This window comes from Psammomys obesus, unplaced genomic scaffold, assembly GCF_907164565.1.
Source record: "Psammomys obesus unplaced genomic scaffold, mPsaObe1.curated_primary_1811, whole genome shotgun sequence".
Classification (NCBI taxonomy): Eukaryota; Metazoa; Chordata; class Mammalia; order Rodentia; family Muridae; genus Psammomys; species Psammomys obesus.
Window position 1 is genome coordinate 13,368,786 of NW_026596051.1, and position 23,696 is coordinate 13,392,481.

At 49.7% G+C, this 23,696-nt stretch overlaps 1 protein-coding gene across 1 annotated transcript; it reads left to right on the top strand.

Annotated features, from left to right (window-relative positions):
- Nucleotides 1–1,323: 1,323 nt before the first annotated feature.
- Npc1l1 (NPC1 like intracellular cholesterol transporter 1) lies at nucleotides 1,324–22,149 on the top strand. The gene is made up of 19 exons (XM_055624016.1): nucleotides 1,324–1,487; nucleotides 2,161–3,689; nucleotides 5,629–5,729; nucleotides 6,075–6,247; nucleotides 6,485–6,613; nucleotides 7,080–7,262; nucleotides 7,814–7,928; nucleotides 8,093–8,220; nucleotides 8,624–8,761; nucleotides 8,973–9,062; nucleotides 12,153–12,343; nucleotides 12,541–12,665; nucleotides 13,122–13,242; nucleotides 13,415–13,470; nucleotides 16,135–16,285; nucleotides 16,518–16,749; nucleotides 16,889–17,002; nucleotides 17,084–17,246; nucleotides 20,643–22,149. Exons 1-19 carry the CDS (start codon nucleotides 1,437–1,439, stop codon nucleotides 20,852–20,854), a joined length of 4,002 nt encoding a protein of 1,333 aa, XP_055479991.1. The 5' UTR covers nucleotides 1,324–1,436; the 3' UTR covers nucleotides 20,855–22,149.
- Nucleotides 22,150–23,696: the final 1,547 nt, after the last annotated feature.

Here is a 23,696-nt window from a genome sequence, read left to right on the forward strand (position 1 = left end):
TGTAGACCAGGCGGCCTCACACTCACAGAGATCTGCCTGCCTCTGCCTCCCTGAGTGCTGGGATTCCAGGTGTGTTCCACTGTGCCTGGGTCAGTAGCAACTTCTTGTTTTGGGGGTTTGTGGAAAAGCAGTGGCAACACATCCTCGGGTTCAGGCTTCCAGGAGTGTCCTCAGCCAATGTGCTGTAGGCATGGACAGTGCCTTATCTACTGGTGGGGATTCTCCAGGGTGGGTCTCCCTATGTCTGGAGGTCTCAGGGACAGGAGCTATTCTTGAACCATCTTGGTTGGTTTCCTCACATCTCATGGTTCTTTCTTTGCCTGCTCACCCCACAGCTGTCTCAGGGTCTGCATCCAGGAAGATCAAATGAGAATACCCAGAAAGAGATGAGAGGATGCCATCCCGGGAGCAAAAAGAGAACCAGTAGGCACTGTATGGGGTTATCCCTGCACAAAAACAGGCCCTGGGCCCTTCTCCTCAGCCTCTGTTCTCTGCCTATGCTTGGGCAGCTCCCCTCTGAGCCCACTAGAGTCCATAGAACATGGGGTGATGGGGAGTAGGCCCCTCCCTGCGGCTGTCTCGGCAGGTAGCCTCATGAGTGGCCTTGTAGCAATTATCAGCAGCTCAGCCTTGGCAATAAGGGCCAAGGTCTTGGCCCATTTCGGTGATAGCAAGGGCCCAAGGAAAGACTAGAAGGTTCTTGCTGGGAAGAAGCAGACAATGAACCATGTACCTGGGCTTAGGCTGAGTGGAACTTGCCACCCAGAGCTCCTTCCCAGGGTTGTTCAGTGGAGTAGGCCAGGGCCAGGAACAGAGGCAGAGCAGGAGTGAGGAGGAAGAGTAAAGGGATCGCAGGGATCTCTGGTCTCTGTTCCCTGTCAGATCCTGAAGGGACTTTTGTCACTGATTGACTCTCCCTCAGTGTTCTTTTCTTATCTGGGTGCTAATATCAATTAATCAGTTGCTAGGGTGACAGAGGGTGAGTCTGAGTCTACACTTAATGTTAGTCTCAAGAGGCGATGAGGGGTCAGAGTGCAGGCTGCAGGCCAAGCCCAGGACAATGTTGACATTCTTCAGCTACGCTAAGCCCCCAAGGCCAAAGCCAGGCCAGTGAGTGTCTGGCATCTCTTGCCCAACCGGCTCTAACCACGTTAGAATTCATTTGCATCAAGAAGTAAGTGGGGAACCCTGGCACCTTCACTAGGAAGTTCACCTAAAAGGGGGGCATGGACTGATGGCAGGGAACAGGGCACGTAGATCATTAACCAGCAGGGCACACCCCTATTGGTCCCAACCTGGCAGATGAGGGTTGTCACTAGGAGGAGGGGAAGGAGGTTGCCTTAATGTATAACTGCAGGGTCCAGTCCTTAGTTTTCCCCAGCTGTCTGTCCCTGAGGCCTGGCCCTGCTTCTCCCTGATCGCTTCCTGGCCCTGGGATGGCAGCTGGCCTGCAGGCAGGGCTGCTCTTGGCCCTGCTCCTGAACTTGGTGAGTCTGTTGCTCTTGGCCGCTTCCTAGTGCCTCCCATCAGGGCAAGGCAAGCTGGGTACCTGACAGTGAGGAAGGGTCCCATGGCTGGGGGAGGTTTCCCATGCCTAAAGACAAGTGCTAGTGGAGGGGTCTTCAGGTCAAGGGGTTGAGAGGGTCAGAGAGACAAATGGATGGGACCTTAGCCTGTGGTCAAATGGGGACTGAGTCAGGTGCTGGAGGTGGATCCCGGGTGAACAACACCCGAAACATTCTGGGAAGAGGTCCTGTTACCATCCTTTCTTGCCCTCAGAGGTGGGTGATAGCATTTGGTGATGCAGAAGGTCGGATAAGGGGCTCTTATACAAACCCTTTAAAGGGACCCTGGTCTCAGTGTGGAGTCCAGCTGAGACTCAGCAATAGGGGTTCCCCTCGTCTCCCCATCTCCCCCTCCCACACTCTATCAGATCACTTCCTTTTCTGAGTAGCCCCATCACTGTCCCTCGAGAGGGTGTCCACCCACTAGCACCCTAAGCACAGCACATGCCCCCACGAGCCTCCCCATAGGCTCTTCCAGCCCCTTACTTGCTGTACTTCCTTCCCATACATTCTCCCTGGCCTCTCACTCTCCAGATAGACCCTGACTTTGCCAACTGGCCTTAAGGATTATGGGTGCTCTTGGTTTTCTCTGCAGGCCCAGGGTGAGCCCTACACACCCATCCACAAGCCTGGCTACTGCACCTCTTATGACGAGTGTGGGAAGAATCCAAATCTGTCTGGGGGCCTCACATCACTGTCCAATGTATCCTGCCTGTCTAATACGCCGGCCCGCCACGTCATAGGTGACCATCTGGCCCTCCTCCAGCGCATCTGTCCCCTCCTGTACAATGGCACCAGCACCACCTACGCCTGTTGCTCCCCTAGGCAGCTAGTGTCGTTAGAGAGGAGCATGTCTATCACCAAGGCCCTCCTCACCCGCTGCCCGGCCTGCTCTGACAATTTTGTGAGCCTGCACTGCCACAACACCTGCAGCCCTGACCAGAGCCTCTTCATCAATGTCACCCGCGTGGCTATGCGGGAAACCGGACAGCTTCCTGCTGTGGTGGCCTACGAGGCCTTTTACAAGCGCAGCTTCGCAGAGAAGGCCTATGAGTCCTGCAGCCGGGTGCGTATTCCCGCAGCCGCCTCACTGGCCGTGGGCAGCATGTGTGGAGTGTACGGCTCTGCCCTCTGCAATGCCCAGCGCTGGCTCAACTTCCAAGGGGACACAGGGAATGGCCTGGCTCCGATCGACATCACCTTCCACCTCTTGGAGCCTGACCAGGCCCCGGCAGACGGGATGCAGCCTCTGAATGGGAAGATCGCGCCCTGCAACGAGTCCCAGGGCGACAACTTGGCAGCCTGTTCCTGCCAGGACTGCGCAGCATCCTGCCCTGTCATTCCTCGGCCCCCAGCCCTGCGACCTTCCTTCTACATGGGTAGCATGCCAGGCTGGCTGGCCCTCATCATCATTTTCACTTCTGTCTTTGTATTGTTCACTGCTATCCTCGTGCGTCTCCGAGTGGTTTCCGACAGGAAGAAGGGCAAGACAACAGGCCTGCAGGAAGCCCCCAACCTCCCTTATAATCGCAAATTCTCACCTCACACTGTCCTTGGCCAGTTCTTCCAGAGATGGGGCACAAGGGTGGCCTCGTGGCCACTCACCGTCTTGACACTGTCCTTGATAGTTGTTATAGCCTTGTCAGTAGGTCTGATCTTTATAGAACTCACCACTGACCCTGTGGAACTCTGGTCGGCCCCCAAAAGCAAAGCCCGGAAAGAGAAGGCCTTCCAAGATGAGCATTTTGGCCCCTTCTTCCGAACCACCCAGATTTTTGTGACAGCTCGGAACAGGTCCAGCTACCATTACAACTCCCTACTGCTAGGGCCCAAGAACTTCAGCGGGATCCTGTCCCTGGATCTGCTGCTGGAGCTGCTGGAGCTGCAAGAAAGGCTTCGACACCTGCAGGTGTGGTCCCCCGAGGCACAGCGCAACATCTCCCTGCAGGATATCTGCTATGCGCCCCTCAAACCGCACAACACCAGCCTCTCCGACTGCTGTGTCAACAGCCTCCTTCAGTACTTCCAGAACAACCGCACGCTCCTGCTGCTCACGGCCAACCAGACACTGAGTGGTCAGACTGCCCTGGTAGACTGGAAGGACCATTTCCTCTACTGTGCAAAGTGAGTAGACCTGAGGAACCAGGCCAGAACACAGCTCCATCCTGCGGAGCCAGGGACAGCTCCGACGTCAGGGCCATCACGTGTCTGAGTCTATTTGAGTCCTTTCTTAGACCTCACCCCCATCTTATGCCTGTTCCCTGCAGGGCATTTGTCCTGTCAGTCCTTCCAGGTCTAGTCCACAGGACCTATCCTCCCATGATGCTCCTGATGTGGTGTTAGTTTAGTAATTTTTAGGCTTATTTTAACTTCACATGAATGAATATTTTGCCTGTGTATATGTATGTGCATTGCTTACATATGTATCTGGTGCTGAACAGGTCAGATGAAGTTGCTAGAATCTCAGGAACTGGAATTGAGGTCAGTTGTAAGCAGCCAGGTGGATCCTGGGAACCAAACTCTGGTCCTCTGCAAGAACAGCACTTAACCACTGAGCCCTCTCTCTCTTGACCTTCATAGAATCTTCATTTAAATCTCAAAAGTGATGGCTCAGGCAGTGTGCTTGTACTGTTGTTTTCCTGACTCATCGTCAGGATCTGTAGGGATTATGGTAGCTTCAGAATTGGCTAGAAATAAGTTCATTTGGGCTCAGCCAAGATGGCGGCTAGTCTCTGGCCTCAGGTATCAGGCCAGGTGTTCTAGGGTAATTTTGTCCATATCCCTATGCTGCTGAGGTTCTGCTTCAGGCTTTTTCCATGTTGGGTGGCATAAACAGGGTACCACGAGACCATCGGATGGAGAGAAGGGTGGTGAGAGGGCGAGTGGTGGAGGAGGCTCCCGGAGAGAGAAGTGGAGAGTGAAGTGCCTCAAATGGCCTTGCTGTCTCCACCCTGCTCGGGAGCAGACAAGGATGGCAGCAGGTAACGGCACCTGCCTGCTGTTATGAAAACAGTTTTGACCCTGCACCTCTCGGCCTCACATTCTTTAGAGCCATGAGAGTAGAGGAGAAAGCCTTTGCTGACTCTCCCTGCTACTGGCTGTCCATCCTCAGCTGAGCCTCAGGCGTGGGCTGCTTCCTAGAGTGTTCATGCTGTGGCCTTGGATACAGCAGAGAGGGCTGTGGAGAGGCACTGGGGGTACTGTGTGGTTAGTTGTTGCTTTTGATTTTATTTTAAGACAGAGTCACACTATTTGAGGTCGCCCTCAAATTCACTTTTTTTTTTTGCCTCAGTCTCCTGAGTACTGAGGTTGTGTAGGCCTACACTTGGCTTGTACTTTCTTTGTTTTTATTTTGGATGCTCCCAACTCTTGATTGAGCTCATTATATTAATTTCATAGACTGGAAAACTGAGGCTCAGAGTGGTATGGTAAGGTGCTTAAGGTCACACAGCAATTTAGTTCTCCGAGATAGCTCTATTGACCAATATACTCAGCTGCTCAGAGCTGAGAATGTATGCAAAGGGCTTTGTGCAGGCAGCCTGTTCTGTCTCCACAGAGGTGTGCTCTGTAGAAAGGGTTTTGTTGAAGGGGACAGGCTTGTCTAAGTGCACTGGCTGAGTAGCTGTAGACACAGGGCTCTGAGCTCCAGGGCTCAAGTCAACACTTGGAGGGTTTCAGACTCTGGGAGAGAGGACATGAAGAATAGCATTGAGGCCTGTACAGGAGACGGTCATGGGTCAAATCTGGGCCCATCACTTGATTGGATTGCTCATTTAGAACTGGGATAATGACAGGTTTGGAAGGTTTGGCAATGGGAAGGGACATGAGAAGCATGGAGAAACCATTCTACAGTATCTGCCCAAGGGAGACACCCAAGGTAGCTCCTTCCTCAGTGGACTAGTGAACCCACCTTGTGGGAAGATGGCCATATTGAACCCTCTGGGACAGGTAATCCGAAGTCACGGCTCCTCCTGCAGGGGGAGCTGAGGGTTTGGGGTAGGGTGGGGCCAAAGGAACCAGGCAGGGCCAGGAAAGGCTCTTTCCCTTTGTGGTTTCCTTGTAGTGCCCCTCTCACGTTCAAAGATGGCACGGCCCTGGCCCTGAGCTGCATGGCTGACTATGGGGCCCCGGTCTTCCCCTTTCTTGCTGTTGGGGGGTACCAAGGTAAGTGAGGTAGCCCTGGGAGGCTACTGAAGGGACAGTTTTAGGGGAGGAATGATTGGTAGGAGGGAGAGGTCATGGTGATGAGTGTTTTCAGTACCTGGGGGCCTGGCTTACGGGGGCTGAAGATGGTGCTTCCTGTCTCCCCTCTGCCACTCTCCTCGTTTCTTAATGCTGCCCAGGAGCTCTGGTTTTGTGCTTTTCTCTGGGGAAGGGAAATGGAGCATGGGATAAGGCAACTATTGGAGTTGGGAAGCAAGAGAGGAACAGGAATGGGGGAAGGTTACAGCTTGAGGGGAAGAGGGGCAAGGGTGCAGTAGGAGGGAGACTCAGAGTTTCTCTTCCCAGGGACGGACTACTCCGAGGCAGAGGCGATGATCATAACCTTCTCTCTCAATAACTACCCTGCTAATGATCCCCGCATGGCCCAGGCCAAGCTCTGGGAGGAGGCTTTCTTGAAGGAAATGGAAGCCTTCCAGAAGAGCACAGTTGACAAGTTCAATGTTGCATTCTCAGCTGAGGTAGGGACCCTGGCAAGTTCCTGGTTCTATGTTTGCAATCCATAATAGTGTGGATCAATTCCAGCCAAACCCACATCCTGGCTCTACTTGCTCCTGAATGGCCCTGGGCAGTGAACGCCTGTACCCACCCAGATATGGTGCTTGTGTTAGAGGCTCAGGCAGTTCCCCAGAGCATGCAGCGGGCCACCCATTATAGAAACTCAGAACGTGGTCAATGAGCTGGTTGTGTGCTTGCAGCGCTCTCTGGAGGATGAGATCAACCGTACCACCATCCAGGACCTGCCTGTCTTTGCCATCAGCTACATTATCGTCTTCCTGTACATCTCCCTGGCCCTGGGCAGCTACTCCAGATGGAGCCGAGTATTGGTGAGAGCGAGAAGGATACAGCAGGAGGGACCCAGAGCCTAGAACATCTCCAGAAGGCTTTCTAAAGCTCCCCAAGAGAGGGCACCTTAAAATAGCAAGTTGGACACATCCAAAGAGAACTCCTTGAAGGGTAGTATCTCTTGAATGTGTTCTGTGTTGAAAGGCTTAAGGATCCTACTCTCTAACATATATTCCCACGGTTCATATGCAAAACTACCATTTAAAAGGCCATGCGATGCAATTCTAGCAAGATGCAGCGAGGCACACTTGCACTTTTTGGTGCCATGAGCCTGCCCTTGGGAGGCTGGTTTAGCATAGAGACTTAAATGCACACATGGGTTCTTCATTGAGGTGTTTGGCATGTGAGTACCAAGGGTGCCTGTCTGCTCTTCACCCAACCTGGGGAGTAAGGAGGATCTGGGCAGGTGCCCTGGCATCCAATTTGCTGAGCCTCACTCAATTGCAGGTGGATTCCAAGGCTACTCTGGGCCTAGGTGGGGTGGCTGTTGTGCTGGGAGCAGTCGTGGCTTCCATGGGCTTCTACTCCTACCTGGGTGTTCCGTCCTCTCTGGTTATCATCCAAGTGGTACCTTTCCTGGTGCTGGCCGTGGGAGCTGACAACATCTTCATCTTTGTTCTTGAGTACCAGGTAAGAAGGGAGGGGTTTTTCATTCCCATTGACAACCCAACATCCTCATTAGGCAAAGCCCCACACAGAGTTGCCTATGTCCTTGCAGACTCTTCTCTGTAAGCTTTATCCATTTAGGAAACAGCCTGGGTTGCCACTTATTCATCCATACTCCTGTGTCATCTTGAACTTGCTTTCTGTTAAACCCCCACAATGTCCAGTGAGCTTTCTAATGTATTAGATACCGCCTCCTGCCTTTACACTACCATGTGAGGCATTCCATGGCATAAGCTCAAACTACTGCCCATTTAGCCTCTCTTTGCTGTCAAACACTTAGAGCGACGAGAATGCTCAGTCCTTTTCATAGCTAGAATTTACCAAATGGTTCTTTAGGATACAACACAGAAGCAGAAAGTATGGCTGTGAGTTGTTGCTAGGCTCCTCTGTCTCCAGAAGGTCTGACAGGTCCTCGGCGTTATCCAGGACTCTAAGCCCTTTACCACCCCACTGCTAGCCTGTAAGGTTTGGTGACCTTGGCAGACCCTGTGTACTCTGTCTCTTTTCCCACACAGAGGCTGCCTAGGCTGCCTGAGGAGAAGCGAGAGGCCCACATTGGCCGTGCCCTGGGCAGTGTGGCCCCCAGCATGCTCCTGTGCAGCCTCTCCGAGGCCATCTGCTTCTTTCTGGGTGAGCAGGGGCTGTCCTTCTCTACCTGGGAGCAGGCCTGCTAGGTTACTCTAAGAGGGGGCACAGGCTCTCAGAGGCAGTGAATGTTTCCTGCTTTCAGCTGTCGGTGCTTGCATCTGGCCCATGATGCCAGGATGGTCTGACAGACTCTGTTCCCCCATCAGGGGCCCTGAACTCCATGCCTGCTGTGCGGACCTTTGCCTTGACCTCTGGCCTTGCCATCATCCTCGACTTCCTGCTCCAGATGACCGCCTTTGTGGCACTGCTTTCTCTGGATAGCAAGAGGCAGGAGGTAAAGACAACTGGGCCAGAACCAAAGGACTTACCCTGACTGCAATACACATTTTCTGGAAGATATGACATTACTACCAGGAGAGTTGGGTGGGAGGTGGGGCATGGTTCTGAGAGGTTATTTGGGCTCTGTGTTCTCCAATTTCCCATAGAAAGAGATTTCATTTTTAGTTATTTTTGGCAGTATCATCAAACCTCCTAAAAGTAGGTAAGTTTGCAAAATAAATTATAAATAAGTTAGCAGGAATCACGCTGGTGTTTTTTGATGATGTAAAATTCAGTATTTGATTAAGGCAGGAAGTAAAAGCAACAAAATCTGCAGTGGCCATCACCCGGACTTCCCCGGGTAAGGTGGATCCTGGGATCTGCCATGGACCCAGTCTTGAGAGGTTGTCGTCCTCTAGGCCTCTCGCCCTGACATCTTATGCTGCCTTTCATGCCGGAAGCTGCCCCCACCTGAACAAAAAGAGGGGCTCTTACTCCGCTTCTTCCGAAAGATATACACTCCCTTCCTGCTGCACAGGTTCATCCGCCCTGTTGTGGTATGTGGGCTGAGAGGCTGGACCACTTTGGAGGAGAGACTGGGAGGAGCGTGGTTGGGGGCTGCCCAGGCCCAGGCTGGATACTTGGAGCTAGAGCTTGAGTCTGTCCAACTCCAGGCTGTTTCCCAAGATGCCCAGCAAAGCCATTCAAGTTTGAGGGAAGATGAAGGCTGTCTGGGGAGAGGTTCTCACGTGCCGGTTTCTCCCTCAGTTGCTGCTGTTTCTGGCCCTGTTTGGAGCAAATCTCTACTTCATGTGCCACATCAGCGTAGGGCTGGACCAGGAGCTGGCTCTGCCCAAGGTGAGCCTGGCCTCCTCTCAGCCTGAGAGGGGCAGCAGTGCCCTGCAGGTGGAGTGGGAGTGGCTGCGGAGCGGGCTGGAACAGACACAAGGACTGTAGAGGTGTGGGTGGGGCAGGGTGGAGCGGAGACCCACACAGACAAGGCTTGGCACCATGCAGAGCTGCTCTAAGTGGACCCTGAGAGGGTGAACCACATCCTTGTTCGGGAAGTACAAGGGCTGAGTGCTGGCTCAGGACACAGTCGAGGTCCTGTGGTGGAGGGCTAGCCATGCGGCTATCCTCATGGAGGGATACCATTTTCTTCTATGTGACTTCTCACCAATACCTGTGTTGGGATTTATTACTTTATGTGCACGAGCGTTTTGCCTGCATGTATGTTTGTGTGCCACGCGGGGGCCTAGTGCCCTCAGAAGTCAGAAAGAGGGTGTCGATCCCCTGGGACTAGAGTTACAGATGGCTGTGTTGCAGAGCAGCCCTGTGTGTGTGTGCTGGCATTCAAACCCGGCTGCTCTGTCCCCAGCACTTGTTATTCTCCTGTGTTTTTAATTTTTTGGTGCTGGGGGTCAAATCTCAGATCTCCTACTTGTTGGGAAAGCGCTTTTCCAGTTAGCCATAAAGTCATACCCCTTGCCTGTCTTCTGTTTTTTGTTTTGTTTTTGTTTGTTTGTTTGTTTTAATTAACAGTTACAGCACAGGGTATGAAGTTGTTTCTATGTGCTTGTACTGGTGGGTTCTTTTGTTTTGTTTTGCTTTTGTTGACACTGGTAGCCCAGGCTGGTCTGGAATGCCCTGTTTTCTTGCTTTGGTCTCTTGGGTCACTTGGCAGCACCAATGCTGGCTTTATAGCAGTTTTAATTTGTACTTTTCTTTCTTTCTTTTTCTCTTTCTTTCTTCCGTCCTTTTTTTCTTTCTTTTATTCTTTTCTTTTTCTTTTTGTTTTTTGAGTCAGTGTTTCTCTGTGTAACCCTGGCTGTCCTGGACTCCCTTTGTAGACCAGGCTGCTCTCTAATTCATGGCAATCACCCTGCCTCTGCTTCTCCCAGTGCTGGGGTTATAGGCATGTGCCACCACATCCAGAATGATTTGTATTTTCAGCAATAGAAATGTTATACATCTTTTCAAGTACATATTGATCACCTATGTATCTTATTTAAGAAAAAATGTGTTTAAGCGTTGCTCATTTTTTTAAATTGTTTTTCTTGATGTTGCTGAGTCCAAAGCATTCCCTGTGGATTCTGGAGATTGGTGCCTTGTCAGAGACCTGATTATCAGCTGGTTTTCTTTTTTTCTGTGGGCTACCTTTTTATTCTAGTGGTAGTCTTAGTATGTAAAACATTTTAAAATATCCACGGAGTCCTTTTTCTTTTATTGAGTGACTTTGGTGTCATGTTGAAGAAATAATTGCCAAATCCAAAGTTATGAAGTTCTTCCTGTTTCTACTAAGGGTTCTTATAGCTTCAGAGCTTATATTCAAGTCTTTGATTCACTTAAATTCTTTGGGTTTTTTTGTTTGTTTGTTTTTGTTTTTTGAGACAGGGTTTCTCTGTGTAGCCCTGGCTATCCTGAAACTAGTTCTGTAGACCAGGCTGGCCTTGAATTTAAGAGATCTGTGCGCCTCTGCCTCCAAGTGCTAGGACTAAACGGGGTCAAGCCCCCCCACCCCCTTTGAGCTGATTTTTATCTACGGTGTTACGAAAATGGCTACATTTTAATTCCATTCAGCTTGCCCAGGACCACTCACTAAAATGGATAGCTTTCCTCCAGGCACTCTTGCCAAAAATCATTCAAGCATGCGTGTTTAAAGCTCCTTGTTTTGCCCCCTCGATCTCCATGCTGCGCTATCGTGTCAGTACTGCACTGCTTTGATTCTGTGGTCAAGCTTCAAACCAGAAAGCGTGAGTCTTTCAAATCTGTCAAGATCGCTTGGCCATTTGAGTTCTCTAGAGAGTACATTTGAATTTTACTTTGAAATTTTTAGATTTCTTTAAAAGCTGCCGTCAGTGCTTATGAAGGGATCGCACTGAATGTGTAGGTGGCTTTGCTTTGACAGTACTGATGGCTTAACAACATTTGTCATCCAGTCCATGAACACAGGATGTGTTTCAGTTTCTGTTTTCCGTAATTTCTAAGAACCACATCCTCCTACACTTTTTTTTTTTTTTTTTTTTTTTTTTTTTCTGAGACAGGAGTTCACCATGTAGCCCTCCCTTACTACGTACTCACCACGTAGATCAGACTGGACTCGAACTCACAGAGATTGCCTAGCTCTGCCTTCTAAGTCCTGGAACTTAAGGCATGTGCCACCACACTGGGCCTAAGCCACTGGCTCCCTGCAAGTTCAGTATGCACCCTTACCACTGAGCTACGTGCTTAGCCCTCCTCTCTGAAGGTCAGTTTTGCTGGAAATAAGATTCTTGTCTCCCTTTAGTACTTTGAATATATAAACTCACTGTCTCCAAGGTTGCTGGTGAGGAAGGTGGAAACAATTGCATTGTACCTTACCTGGAGACAAGCCATTTCTCTTGTGTTGTCTCCAGTGCTCTTTGCTGTTGGCTTTTGACAGCTGTGTTACAATGTGCTTTGGGCTAGGGTTGCTTCAGATTGTCCTAGTAGGCCTTGCCCAAGTTCTTTTAGTGTTTCTATTCATGCCTTTCATCAATTTGGGGGAGTTTTTGGCTATTGTTTCTTAAAAAAAAAAAAATCCATTTCTTCCATCTCTCTCCTCTTCTGAAATTCTTACAATGCATGTGTGGGTGTATTCCATGTCTCCCAGGGCCTGTCTGTGTGTGTGTGTGTGTGTGTGTGTTGGTGTGCACTTTATGTGTGTATCAGGGCGTGCTCCTCTAAGTACACAGTTGTGTGTATCTCAGTCTGTATTGTGTACATATGTATGCCTGCACTCTGCATGTTTCTGAGTCAGTTCCTTTCCGTGTGCCTCTGAGCATCTACCTTGTGTGTGCACCTCTCAGTGTGTTTCCCTGCATTCTTGTGTTTACCTCAGTAGGCACATTCTAAGCATGCACCTCTGTATGACCTGGGGCAAGCCCATTACAGATACCCCTGAGACTCACAGATGGTCTTCTTCCCCAGGACTCGTACCTGATCGATTACTTCCTGTTTCTGAACCGCTACTTTGAAGTGGGGCCTCCGGTGTACTTTGTCACCACCTCGGGCTACAACTTCTCCAGCGAGGCAGGCATGAACGCAATTTGCTCTAGTGCAGGCTGTAACAGCTTCTCCCTAACCCAGAAGATCCAGTACGCCAGCGAATTCCCTGAACAGTAAGTGGTTGGTCTCCCCCGCACCCTGGCTTGCTCCTTCTCTGCTGCCTGTCTCCTCTCCTGTTCCCTCTCTCTGCGTGCTCTGCCTCTGCAGCTAAGAAAGCCAGAGGAGGCCCAGAGGAGGTCAGGAAGGAGTCACCACCAGGCTCACCTACTCCTAGTCACTCTACCTACTCCTCTCCACTGTCTGGCCTCAGGTCTTATCTGGCTATTGCTGCGTCCTCTTGGGTAGATGATTTCATTGACTGGCTGACCTCATCCTCCTGCTGCCGCCTTTATCACTCTGGCCCCCATAAGGATGAGTTCTGTCCCTCAACTCATAGTGAGTATGGGGCTGCAGGGGTACATTGCCCATTACAGCTTAGAGAAACTGAGGCAAGAGAGTAGAAAGGATTGGTAAGGCTCTCAGTCCTCCACCAAACCCACAGGGTCCAGGAAGGTTAGGCCTTAAGCATTCATACGTGTTTGAGTTATGGAGTATTATGCTGTTGTTTGCAGAGCATGCTGGTTGTGGGCAGTGGGCAGTGGGGTTGGGGGTGGAGCTCTGGCCCCACAGGTGGAGGGCTGTGTTTGACAGGTGTAGGAGATCCCATTTCTGCGCTTAACTTCCCTTTCCTACCAGCCTGTCAGGACCAGGAGGGGCACATGTCCCACAGCTGGGGGTGGCAGATATAAACTTCTCAGAACTGGGGGCTCTAGACTGGGGCACAGAGTGGAAGTTAGAGCAGGACCTGCCTTGCCTGACATGTCAATGCTCAGAGTCCCCCCCTCTCTGCAGTTTCCTTGAACTGTTTAAAAAAGTGCATAGACCTGGGCTCCGGGAGGCCCACAGCAGAACAATTTCACAAGTACCTGCCATGGTTCCTGAATGATCCACCCAACATCAAATGTCCCAAAGGGTAGGTCCAGACAGTGGCTCCTACTGGAGACAGGGGGTACTTATGGGTTCCAGAGATGGTGGACACAGAGGGACAGTAGTGGCCAGCTAAGGCCTTTCTTGGGTACAGTGAGTCGGTGGGCAGGACAAGATCTCATCCCCTCTAAGTCTCTACTCTGGCCTCCTTTTTGCAGGGGTCTAGCAGCGTATAGAACCGCTGTGAATTTGAGCTCCGATGGCCAGGTTATAGGTAAGTGCAGCCTAGAATCAGGAGAAGGTCTCAAGTCAGCTAGCTATTGTAGAGTTTCCCAAGAGCACCTACTTGTGTGTGGTGTGTGTGTATGGTGTGTGTGTGTGTGTAACTGTCATGGGCCTGTCAGCAATGGTCTTATTTCCCAACTCCATGAGCCAAGACTTCACCCATTCTCCCATACAAAGTCCATGGCCACTGTGAAGTGTGTGGCAGATTTTGTAACAGCTGATGTCATACTTGGGAGCCACCCATGCCAACACATATCCACTCCTATCTTACGGAGATGTCAGCAGCAGCAGCTGGCTAAGTGAGGTAGGAAGCCTTCTTGTAGAGGAATCCCAAGAGCCCTCAACAGAAACAAGGGGGATGAAGCAGGATGTGGTGGCTCACGCCTTTAGTTTATCCAGGACTCAGGGAGGCAGAGGCAGGTGGACTGCTGTGTGTTCGAGGCCAGTCTGGTCTACAGAGTGAGTTCCAGGACAGCCAGGGCTACACACAGAGAAACCCTGTCTCAAAAAAGAAACAACAACAACAAAACACCCAAGGGGGGATGAAGCCAGACTTGTGGGGAGAAGGATCCCAGTGCACTGTCACCTGAACACAGCAGGTGGCAGAACCAGCCAGCCATTTGCACGGAGGAGCCAGCTGCAGTTAGATCAGTGCACACTGGTGTGAGCACCCTGGAGGAGCTGGCACAGAGGTGGACTGGGTGGTAGATGGGGAGCTTTGGATCAATTCATTTTTTGCCAAAACAACTGAGTTGGCATCACTTGCTACAAGCTGCCCGTAGCAACCTTACTTCACCCGCTGAGCTAACTCTTCTATGAAGTCCCTGTCTTCCAAGAAGGCAGCCCACCATACCCTGGTCCTCATATCTAGGCAGCAAAGGCATGCAGAACCCATGTAGTTCAAAGGGGGTGGGGCATGATAGACAGAGGAGTGGGTTGTTTCTTGGAGAGAACAGACAGCCCCCGCTCTGTGGAAGGCCTGCATCCATCATGGACCCTACTATCCTACATCAGCATCTTTCAAAGTGAGAGCTCCCTCCCTCCCCCAACAGTATCAGCAGCATCAGGAGATTGCTGACATGTGCGCAGCAATGTCTTGCCTACATGCCAGACTGAATCTCTGGATGGGGATGACCATCCTTCTGGGTGTGAACCATCACCAGGTGCTCAGAGGTCTGGCATTGGGTTCCACAGGCACCTACTACTTTAAGACCGTGTGTCAGAGACTATGTCTCACCTCCTCTGTTTTCCCTGTGTGTGACTGGTCCTCGTTTCTTTTGCTGACACAATACCTGCTGAACACAATTAGCAAACATTGTTTATTGTACTTACTGGCAGGATCCCAGTCTAAAAGTCACAGCTCTAATAATTCACTCATTTTTGTTTACCTGTCTTCTTTTCTAGTCCGTTCCTATAGGAATAGGGAAACTGAAAATTATTATTATTTTTTGAGACAGGGTCTAACGTAGCCCACAGTAGTCTAAAACTTTTTATGTGGTGCTGAACTCCTGAGTCTCCTGCCTCCCGGGCACTGGGACCATAAGTATGAAACACCACACTCCAGCAAAAACCAGGCTAAGTTTTTGTTTAGAAATCCAGCACAAGCATGGTGGTACTGGAGCATGCCTTTAATCCCAGCACTCGGGAGTGGATTTCTGTGAGTTCGCCTATTCTACAAAGGTAGTCCAGGACAGCCAGGGCTACACAGAGAAACCTTGTCTCGACAAACAAAAACAACCCCCCAACCAAAACAAACAAACAAACAAAAAACCAACAACAAAAAAATCCAGTGCATATTTTGAAAGCACACATAGAAGAATTTGGTTTCAGAGGCTGGAGAGATGGCTCAAGAGTTAAAAGCACTGGCTGCTCTTCCAGAGGACCCAGGTTCAATTCCCAGCACCCACATGGCAGCTCACAACTGTAACTCATGTTCCAGGAGATCTCATACCCTCACACAGACATATATACAGTGAAAACACCAATGTACATTAAATAAAAATATATAAATAAAAAGGATTTGGTTTCAACAGGGAGATCTTTTACTTTTGTTTTGCTTTTGAGACAGTACTTCACTCTCTAGCCCAAGCTGGCCTTGAACTTGAGGTAATTTTGCTACTTCTGTCTGCTGGGTTCTGGAATTATAGGTGGTAGGCAAGGGGTGATCTTTTAGGCTTCATCTATCAAAGTCAGACCTTGACCTCAGAGAGGGGCAGAAGTAGCTACGGTTTGGGGGCACTGGTGCAAAGTGCAAATGCAGGCCTTGGGGCTGGAGAGACGGCTCAGAGGTTCAGAGCACTGGCTGCTCTTCCAGGGGATCCATAGCTGATTCCCATGTGGCTGTTCATAACTTCCTTTAACTCCAGTTACAGGAGATCCCATGCTCTCTTGTGGCTTCCATGGGCACCAGGAATGCATGTGGTACACAGACATTCATGCACGCAAAACACTCACACACATTAAAAATAAATAAATTCATATATAAATAAATGAGAAAAAAAAAACAGGTCTAGTAGAAAATCCATCAGGAATTTCAGGTTGTGCTGGTGGAACCCTGAACCCAGTCTGATCACATGTCTGTGTCAGTCTCTGGGACATGCCAATGGCTATTGACCCTTGACTTTTCTACTCTCATTGTGTTATGACCATTCAGCCTCCCAGTTCATGGCCTACCACAAGCCCCTGAGGAATTCACAGGACTTCACAGAAGCTCTCCGGGCATCCCGGCTGCTAGCAGCCAACATCACAGCTGAACTACGGAAGGTGCCTGGGACAGACCCAGACTTTGAGGTCTTCCCCTACACGTGAGAACTGGGGGCCTGAGCCAGGGATGTGGAGGTTGCAGGCTTTGTGTGATCTTGAGGGATGAGAACCAACTCTGTTTCAGGTGTCTTCCGGGGTAAGCTTGGGGCCTGTCCGTTTCTTACACGGGCCAGAACCCAACTCAAACCTCTGAGGCTCATGTTTTCCTTCTGAAATGGGAGGCCCTTCCCTCCTGAAGGGCTGGTGCTTTGACCACACCCTGATCTCTGGCAGGATCTCCAACGTGTTCTACCAGCAATACCTGACCGTCCTCCCTGAGGGGATCTTCACACTCGCCCTCTGCTTTGTGCCCACCTTTGTTGTCTGCTACCTCCTACTGGGCCTGGACATTCGCTCAGGCATCCTCAACCTGCTCTCCATCATTATGATCCTCGTGGACACCATCGGCCTCATGGCTGTGTGGGGTATCAGCTACAATGCTGTGTCCCTCATCAACCTTGTCACGGTAACCTGCAGAATAGGCCACAGATGGCCATTGGCAGCTGGGGATCTGGACTCATAAGCTACCCCCAGTTCTATGTGGAATCTAGGACCCTGCCTGGTGTTCTTTCTCATCCCCTGAAGCCCCCTTCTCTTGCCTCTAGGCAGTGGGCATGTCTGTGGAGTTTGTGTCCCACATCACTCGGTCCTTTGCTATAAGCACCAAGCCCACCCGGCTGGAGAGGGTCAAGGATGCTACCATCACCATGGGCAGTGCGGTGAGTGGGGAGGGACGGGTCAGCCTGTGCTCCATCTGACCCATCACGTCCTCCCTGACTCCTGGCTATGACCTCCACCAGGTGTTTGCTGGAGTGGCCATGACCAACTTCCCAGGCATCCTCATCCTGGGCTTTGCCCAGGCCCAGCTTATTCAGATCTTCTTCTTCCGCCTCAACCTCCTCATCACCTTGCTGGGCCTGCTGCATGGCCTGGTCTTTCTGCCCGTCGTCCTCAGCTATCTGGGTGAGTACCCATGCCCACCCGGCCAGGATGTCACAGCTATGAGTATTGACTAAAATGGTACCTGCTCCCTTGGAAAACTCAAGGAGTCCAGGCCAAGCTCATGACCATACTTCCTACTTTGGAAGCTTTTGTTTTTCATTTAATATGCTGCAAACAATGTTGCAAACATTGACTGTGTCTTAAACACTGTGTGGTCTGCTGTTAGGTTTTTGTGTGCACGCATACACAGGTACTCATACATACACACACACAAAAACACAGACACACACAAAGACATACACAGACACAGACTCACACTCAGACACACACAACACACACACTCATACACAGATACACATTCATACTCAAACACACAGACACATACACAGATACACACAAATATACACAAAGACACACACTCATAACATATACACACAGACACACACACACACTTACAACATACACAGACACACACTCATAACATACTCACATACAAAGACACACACGACATATACATACTCATATATACACTCACACACAGACACACACACACTCACAACATACACACACAGACACACACATTCATAACATACATACACTCACACACAGACACACATACTTACACACTCACACACATACACTTCCAGACATACAAACTCACAAAGACACACAGACACACACAGTCACACTCACAGACATGGACATACACAAAGACACACAGATAACACACTCACACAGACACACTATAGACACATAGACACACACAGACACTATGCACGCATAGACACACACACACAAACACACACACTTTTCTAGAGATGGCACATTGCACATGCTAGGCAAGTTCTGTAGCGCTGAGTCACACCTCAGCACAGAAGTATATTTTACACTGAGAAATGACGTGTATGGGCACACAAACAAACATGAAACTGGGGCTCTCCCTCATTTCTGGGGTCATTGGCCACTGGTCCTCAGGAGCCAGGGAGCAGAGGTGATAAACTGGAGGTTCAGTGGCCATGAGCATGAACTGAGAGAACCTTCAAGGCCCAGTTGCACAGAGACAGATCAATTTTATTTGGGGTGAACGAGGGTTACACAGAACTTGGGGGAGGGGTGGGGACATCCAGGTTGGGCGAATGTCATTGGGTGAAGGGCTAAGGTACTGAGATCCTCGCTAACACGGAGAGGCATCAGGACTCCCAGGTGCTTGCTGAACAAGTTCTTATAGGGACTTGGAAAGGGAGTTGGACCTGTAATTTCCCCAATGTCTACATGACGTTTCTCAGGTGGAGGGTGTGGGGGTCAAGGTTCCCCCTGGCAGAGAAGAGGAAGCCTTGCTGGCAAAGGGAGTTTTCCATTTTGCACCGAGCTCAGGGCTTTCCGGCAGTGGCAGATCTCAACCTTAGCATCAGGGTTTCCCAACATGAAACCAAGACAAGTATCTCACAAAACAGTCCTTGCCCTTAATACACAAAACATTCTGATATTTCTGATTCTGTCCTTTCATTGATTGGAAAATTCTGGTGTTGGTCTACAAGTTTCATTTAATGATTCGGTAATGGGTAATAACTCACAGTTTGAAAATACTACCCTATTTCAAATGTTGGTCTTTGGCATTTCATTTCTCTCAGTGGCAGAAGGCAGGTGGGGGCAACAGGAAGTGGCGCCCTTTCGTACTACAGCCCTGTGTAGGTCTTGGGTATGAGGACCCTTAGCCCTGTCGCCTCCAGAGTTTCTGTTCTCTGTCCAGGTCTTGGCATCTTTGGCTCTGACGACTTGGCTCTTTCGGCAATCTGAACTTATAGCTTCTCTTCTGAACTCCTTAGAGCCTTAGTTCTCTGTCCTCTCTTTCAATTTGTCACCTTCTTCTTGCCCTGGCTGCTCTCAAGCAGTGGCTTTGAGTACCTTGTTGCCTTGTTGCTGTCTCCCTTGGCCTTCTCTTTGCTCAGCTGTTGGTGTCCAGTAGAGTGCTCTGTCCCTTTGTGGCCACTTTCATCCTGGTACCAGCTTAGCTCTCACTTCTAAGAGGAAGTAAGAAAAGATCATCCATGCGGCCTGATGCTGCAACACCAGGGGGCGGCCTGAGACGTTGTCTGAGGGGACGCTGAGCATCTTGCTCATATAACAAGAAAAAGTGTGCTTCGGCCAATCACAGTTTATGTGTTTGGAATCACAGTCTTGATTCTTAGTATCAACTGTAGTCACTGAGGCTGTTTTGGGACAGTCCCAGCTTTCCTTCTTAGGATCAGTTACGTCCTGGTTTGTGCTTTCAGACGACCATGACGGTGCCTCTTAGCATCAGTTACACCGCCAGGGGGAATGTTCACCCTGGGGCTGGTGCAGGCACAGGGTTGTCTGGCTGGTAGGATCTTTTTTTTCCCCTCAAGGCAGCCAGAATAGCAAGGAAGAATCCCACAGCTGCTGCTTAGGAAGGCGGATTGCCCTATCCTGCGACATCTTTGCTTGGGACACAAACACCAGAAGGAGTGTTTAAAATATAATCTGAAAAACTTCTCAGAACTAATAATGGTTTTAGTAGATTTTTAATGGTGCTTCAATGCTGAACTCACCAAGTGCCCCAGGGAGAAGCAGGTTTCCCTTATCCATCTCTCTTCCTCCACTGTCTAAGCAGCTTGCAACAGCTGGTCATTAGGTTATCTCTGCCTCTATGTACTGCAGTGACTGACCTTGTGACTGAATTTTTGACCTTGTCATCCAACATTTTCTTAGAGTAAACCTGGAGATGTTGATTATTGATGCAAGTTGTTAATTCTCTCCACAAAGTATGATGATGATGGTGACGATGACATTACAGTCATCTATAGAAACTCACTAGCTATCTTTGGGGAGGAGAATGTGTGTATTGGGGACAGTAAGACACAGGCCTGGGAGATGTAGTGAATTGTGAGCCCAGGGTCTCAGAGCCATAGGCTTGAAGTTTCTAGACTGAGAGGGCCTGGGAAGCGCCAAGGACCTTGCAAGTTTCCCATCCCCAGTGCTGCAGCTGTAATCAGGAATACTCTGGAAACTAGGGCTATGCAGACAGAGCTCCCCAAAGGCACGTGGTAAGTGCAGAGCCCTGCTCCCTGGCTGGCTTTGCCTCGGGTTTGTTGTACAGAGTAAGGAACCAGGCTTTTTAGAGGAGGGTTGCCTATGGTGTCAGCACTAGATTGTCCCAGGAAGAAAGGGACAGAGTGGGTGTCAGGGAGGCTCTTGAGAGAGCATGCCTGCTGAGGGAGACTGGTGAGGGTGGTGGAAATGCCAGCTGAAATGGCTGTTGGTGGGTGAGGTGAGAGCAAGGAGGTGCAGATGAAGTCAGAGGCCACCTCCCACTAGATTTGCATTTCTGGCTGTGATCTCTGTGCCATCTGCATGCCTCTCTGACCACAGGTGTGCGTTCTTCTTTCTCTTCTGCAGGGCCTGACGTTAACCAAGCTCTGGTACTGGAGGAGAAACTAGCCACAGAGGGAGCAACACCTGTAGAGCCTTCTTGCCCAAAGTCCCCCTTCCCTGCCGATGGAAACAGCTATGAAAACACCTATGACTATGTTAACCCCAGCTTTGTTGAATGTACCCCTGGAGCTAGTGCTGCTAGCAGCTCTTTGCCCAAATATGACCAAAAGTTCTAACGGAGTAAGAGCTCATCCAGGCTCCATGGCTCTTGCTGATGAGGGGCCACCAGGGGCTTCCCTCTGGTTGTCCTCAAGGCCTGGGGGAGGTTGTTCTAGAAAAATGGCCAGCACTCTGGCTATGAGGCAGCCAGCAGCATTGGCAATGGCCGCTTTGCTCCCATTACCAGGTTTCTAATGCCTTGGTCAGTGTGAGACTACCTTCTCCTTCTGCCCAGGGTTCTGGAATTGCTAAGAACACATTTGTCTCAGGCTCAGCCATAGTATATATTTCTCACTCAGCTTTTCCTTCCCTTGTCAAAAATATTCCCAGGGGCTGGAGAGATGGTTCAGAGATGTTGTTCTCAGCGAGGACCCGGGTTCAGTTCCCAGAAACTACGTAGTAGTTCATAACCATCTACAATTCCAGTTTCAGGGGTTTAACACCCTCTTCTGACCTTCACAGGCACCAGACATGTATGTGGTACACATATGCATGTGCAGGCAAAGGGATTATACACAGGAAGGAAACAAATAAATCTAAAAAAGAAAAATATCTCCAGAGCCACAGTGGGTGAAGGTGATTGCCAGAAAACTCCGTGACCTGAGTTTGATCCCTGGATCTCACATGATGGAAGGACAGAACCAACTCTTTCAAGTGCTACACACACACACACACACACACACACACACACACACACACACACAAATAAATAAATAAACAAACAAAATATGAAAATTAATAAAATCTCAATTCTAGGATGAGGTCACAGCTTAGTGCTAGAGCATGGTAGCCTCACAAATGAGTTGCTACCTTCAGTCCTCAGCACTGAAAATGGCAGAGAAAGAGAGTCCCAGCCTTGTCCCTAACATGTTACTGCTTCCAGTGACATTAACTGCCTTTGTTCACCAGTGCCCCTGTGACATAAAAAAAAAAAAAATCCCCATTCTATGCCAGCAAGTCTTTTAACATTCACCAGCACCCTGAGAACAGAGAGTGAGCCCACCCTGGGCGGTGACATTGTAGGACATCTTCCTGTGGGAGGTTTTCACAGTACTCATCTGGAAGATGGCATTCAGTTTGGCCTCCAGTTTCAGCAAGTATTAAGCCCGAGGCCAGCTGTGTGTCTGTCTGAAGGCTGACAGCTTCTGGGCTGGGCAGGTTTTCTGGCATAGGTCTTGTGGCTTGGAGCCCAGGCCCATTGGCTTCAGATCTGCCTGGTCTGATCCTGGTGCATCGGTTGCAGCAGAGACCAAGGAAATACCTTGTTCTTTGGGAAGAACAGAGTGCTTAATAAATATTTGTTGAATAGAAATGGTGTTTTCATCAAAAGTCCTGCTCTGAATGCTTCTGGGTTAAGGATAATTTTTGCACAGGACACAATGATACATATATTGTGGAGTGGTTTATGGAAATATTATGTTTTGTTCTATTTTTCCTATCTATTCAAAAGAGAATAGCCTTGTGACATGTTCACTTGCCTTATGAGAGAGCCTGTGTTGGGCAGGAGTACTGTCCTTCACTGTGAGGTACAGGGTTAGAACACAGGGCTTTCCCCTTGCCCAGAGCAGCCTGTGACATAGGCACATTTTGAGAACCCGCCAGAGAACCCCAGGGTGCACTCAGGATCAAAGGATTGTTTCAGTAAACTACCAGACCCAAAAAGGTGCCCTTCTGGGGTGTGGCTCCATATCCCCTTTCAAACCTTTTCACTCCCTCTGTCCAGCTTCTCTTTGGCTGAGTAGCAGCTGGAGCTCCTCCTGTGATAAATGGGAAGGAGCTAGCATCTCTGGAAACTACTGTCTGTTTCTGGTCTGCAGACTCCCTCTGTCTCTCACACTACTAGCCGACAAGGGCTGCTGGCAGGCCAAGAAGGATAGGAAATCTGATTAAAGGAGATCTGCCACAGAATAGAGAGAATGGACCTCACAAGTCACCTCGTTAGAACTCTACAGCTGCAGGGTACATACATGCGTTTGGAGAACAAAACAGGTTCTGCAAACAATGCCATTTCAAATCAGGGAAGAATAGACCTAGTTCATGACATGGTAGCAGCTATTGAGTCATTGGATCAAAATAAAGTATCCACGGGTCACATCACACTAACAATAAAATTAACCGTCCTATGCATGCCACTGGGGAAGAAAGTGTTACTTTATCTAACCCACCTGTAAACTAAGCCAGCTGTAACAACTGGCCTGGCAGGATCTGTCCACAAGTGCAGTAGTGACATACGGGCTAACCATTTTCTAATTTTTAAAAACACGCCCATGTGCATCCCTTGGGCCTGTGGATGCCGGAAGAGCCTGTCAAATCTCTTGGAACTGGAGTCACACGCAGTTATGTGTGACCACCCATGTAGAGGCCTCTGCAAGGAGCAGCAATGCTCTTAACTGCTGAGCCTTTTCTCCAGTCCAGTGTGACTGAACTTAAAGCCAGCTCCACAAGATAGAACCCATGCCTGGTACTATTAACTGAGTTAAAAACGTGTGGCTAACTAGGTCATAAGCCATCGGGGAGAACCTAGTATTATTATTCTGTTAAACGGACATAGCAACAGAGTTCCCTCCAAGTTCTTATCTTTATACTCATAGATCAGTACATCTCTCAATTTTCATCAGAGAAGCTTCTTTCGCTATAAGCAGCGATTAAGATAGCAACCAATTACTAGTCAACATACAGAGAATAAGGGACTGTGGAGTGCTCAGCTCTAAATGGGATGTCTGTATCACATCCCCTTCCCAGGAGGCTCAGAGACCACTGTGGAAGAGGGGGTGGAAAGACTGTAAGAGCCAGAGGGAGTGGACCACTTTAGTAAAACAGTACTCGCAAGACATGATAGGGCCATTGCATACATAAATA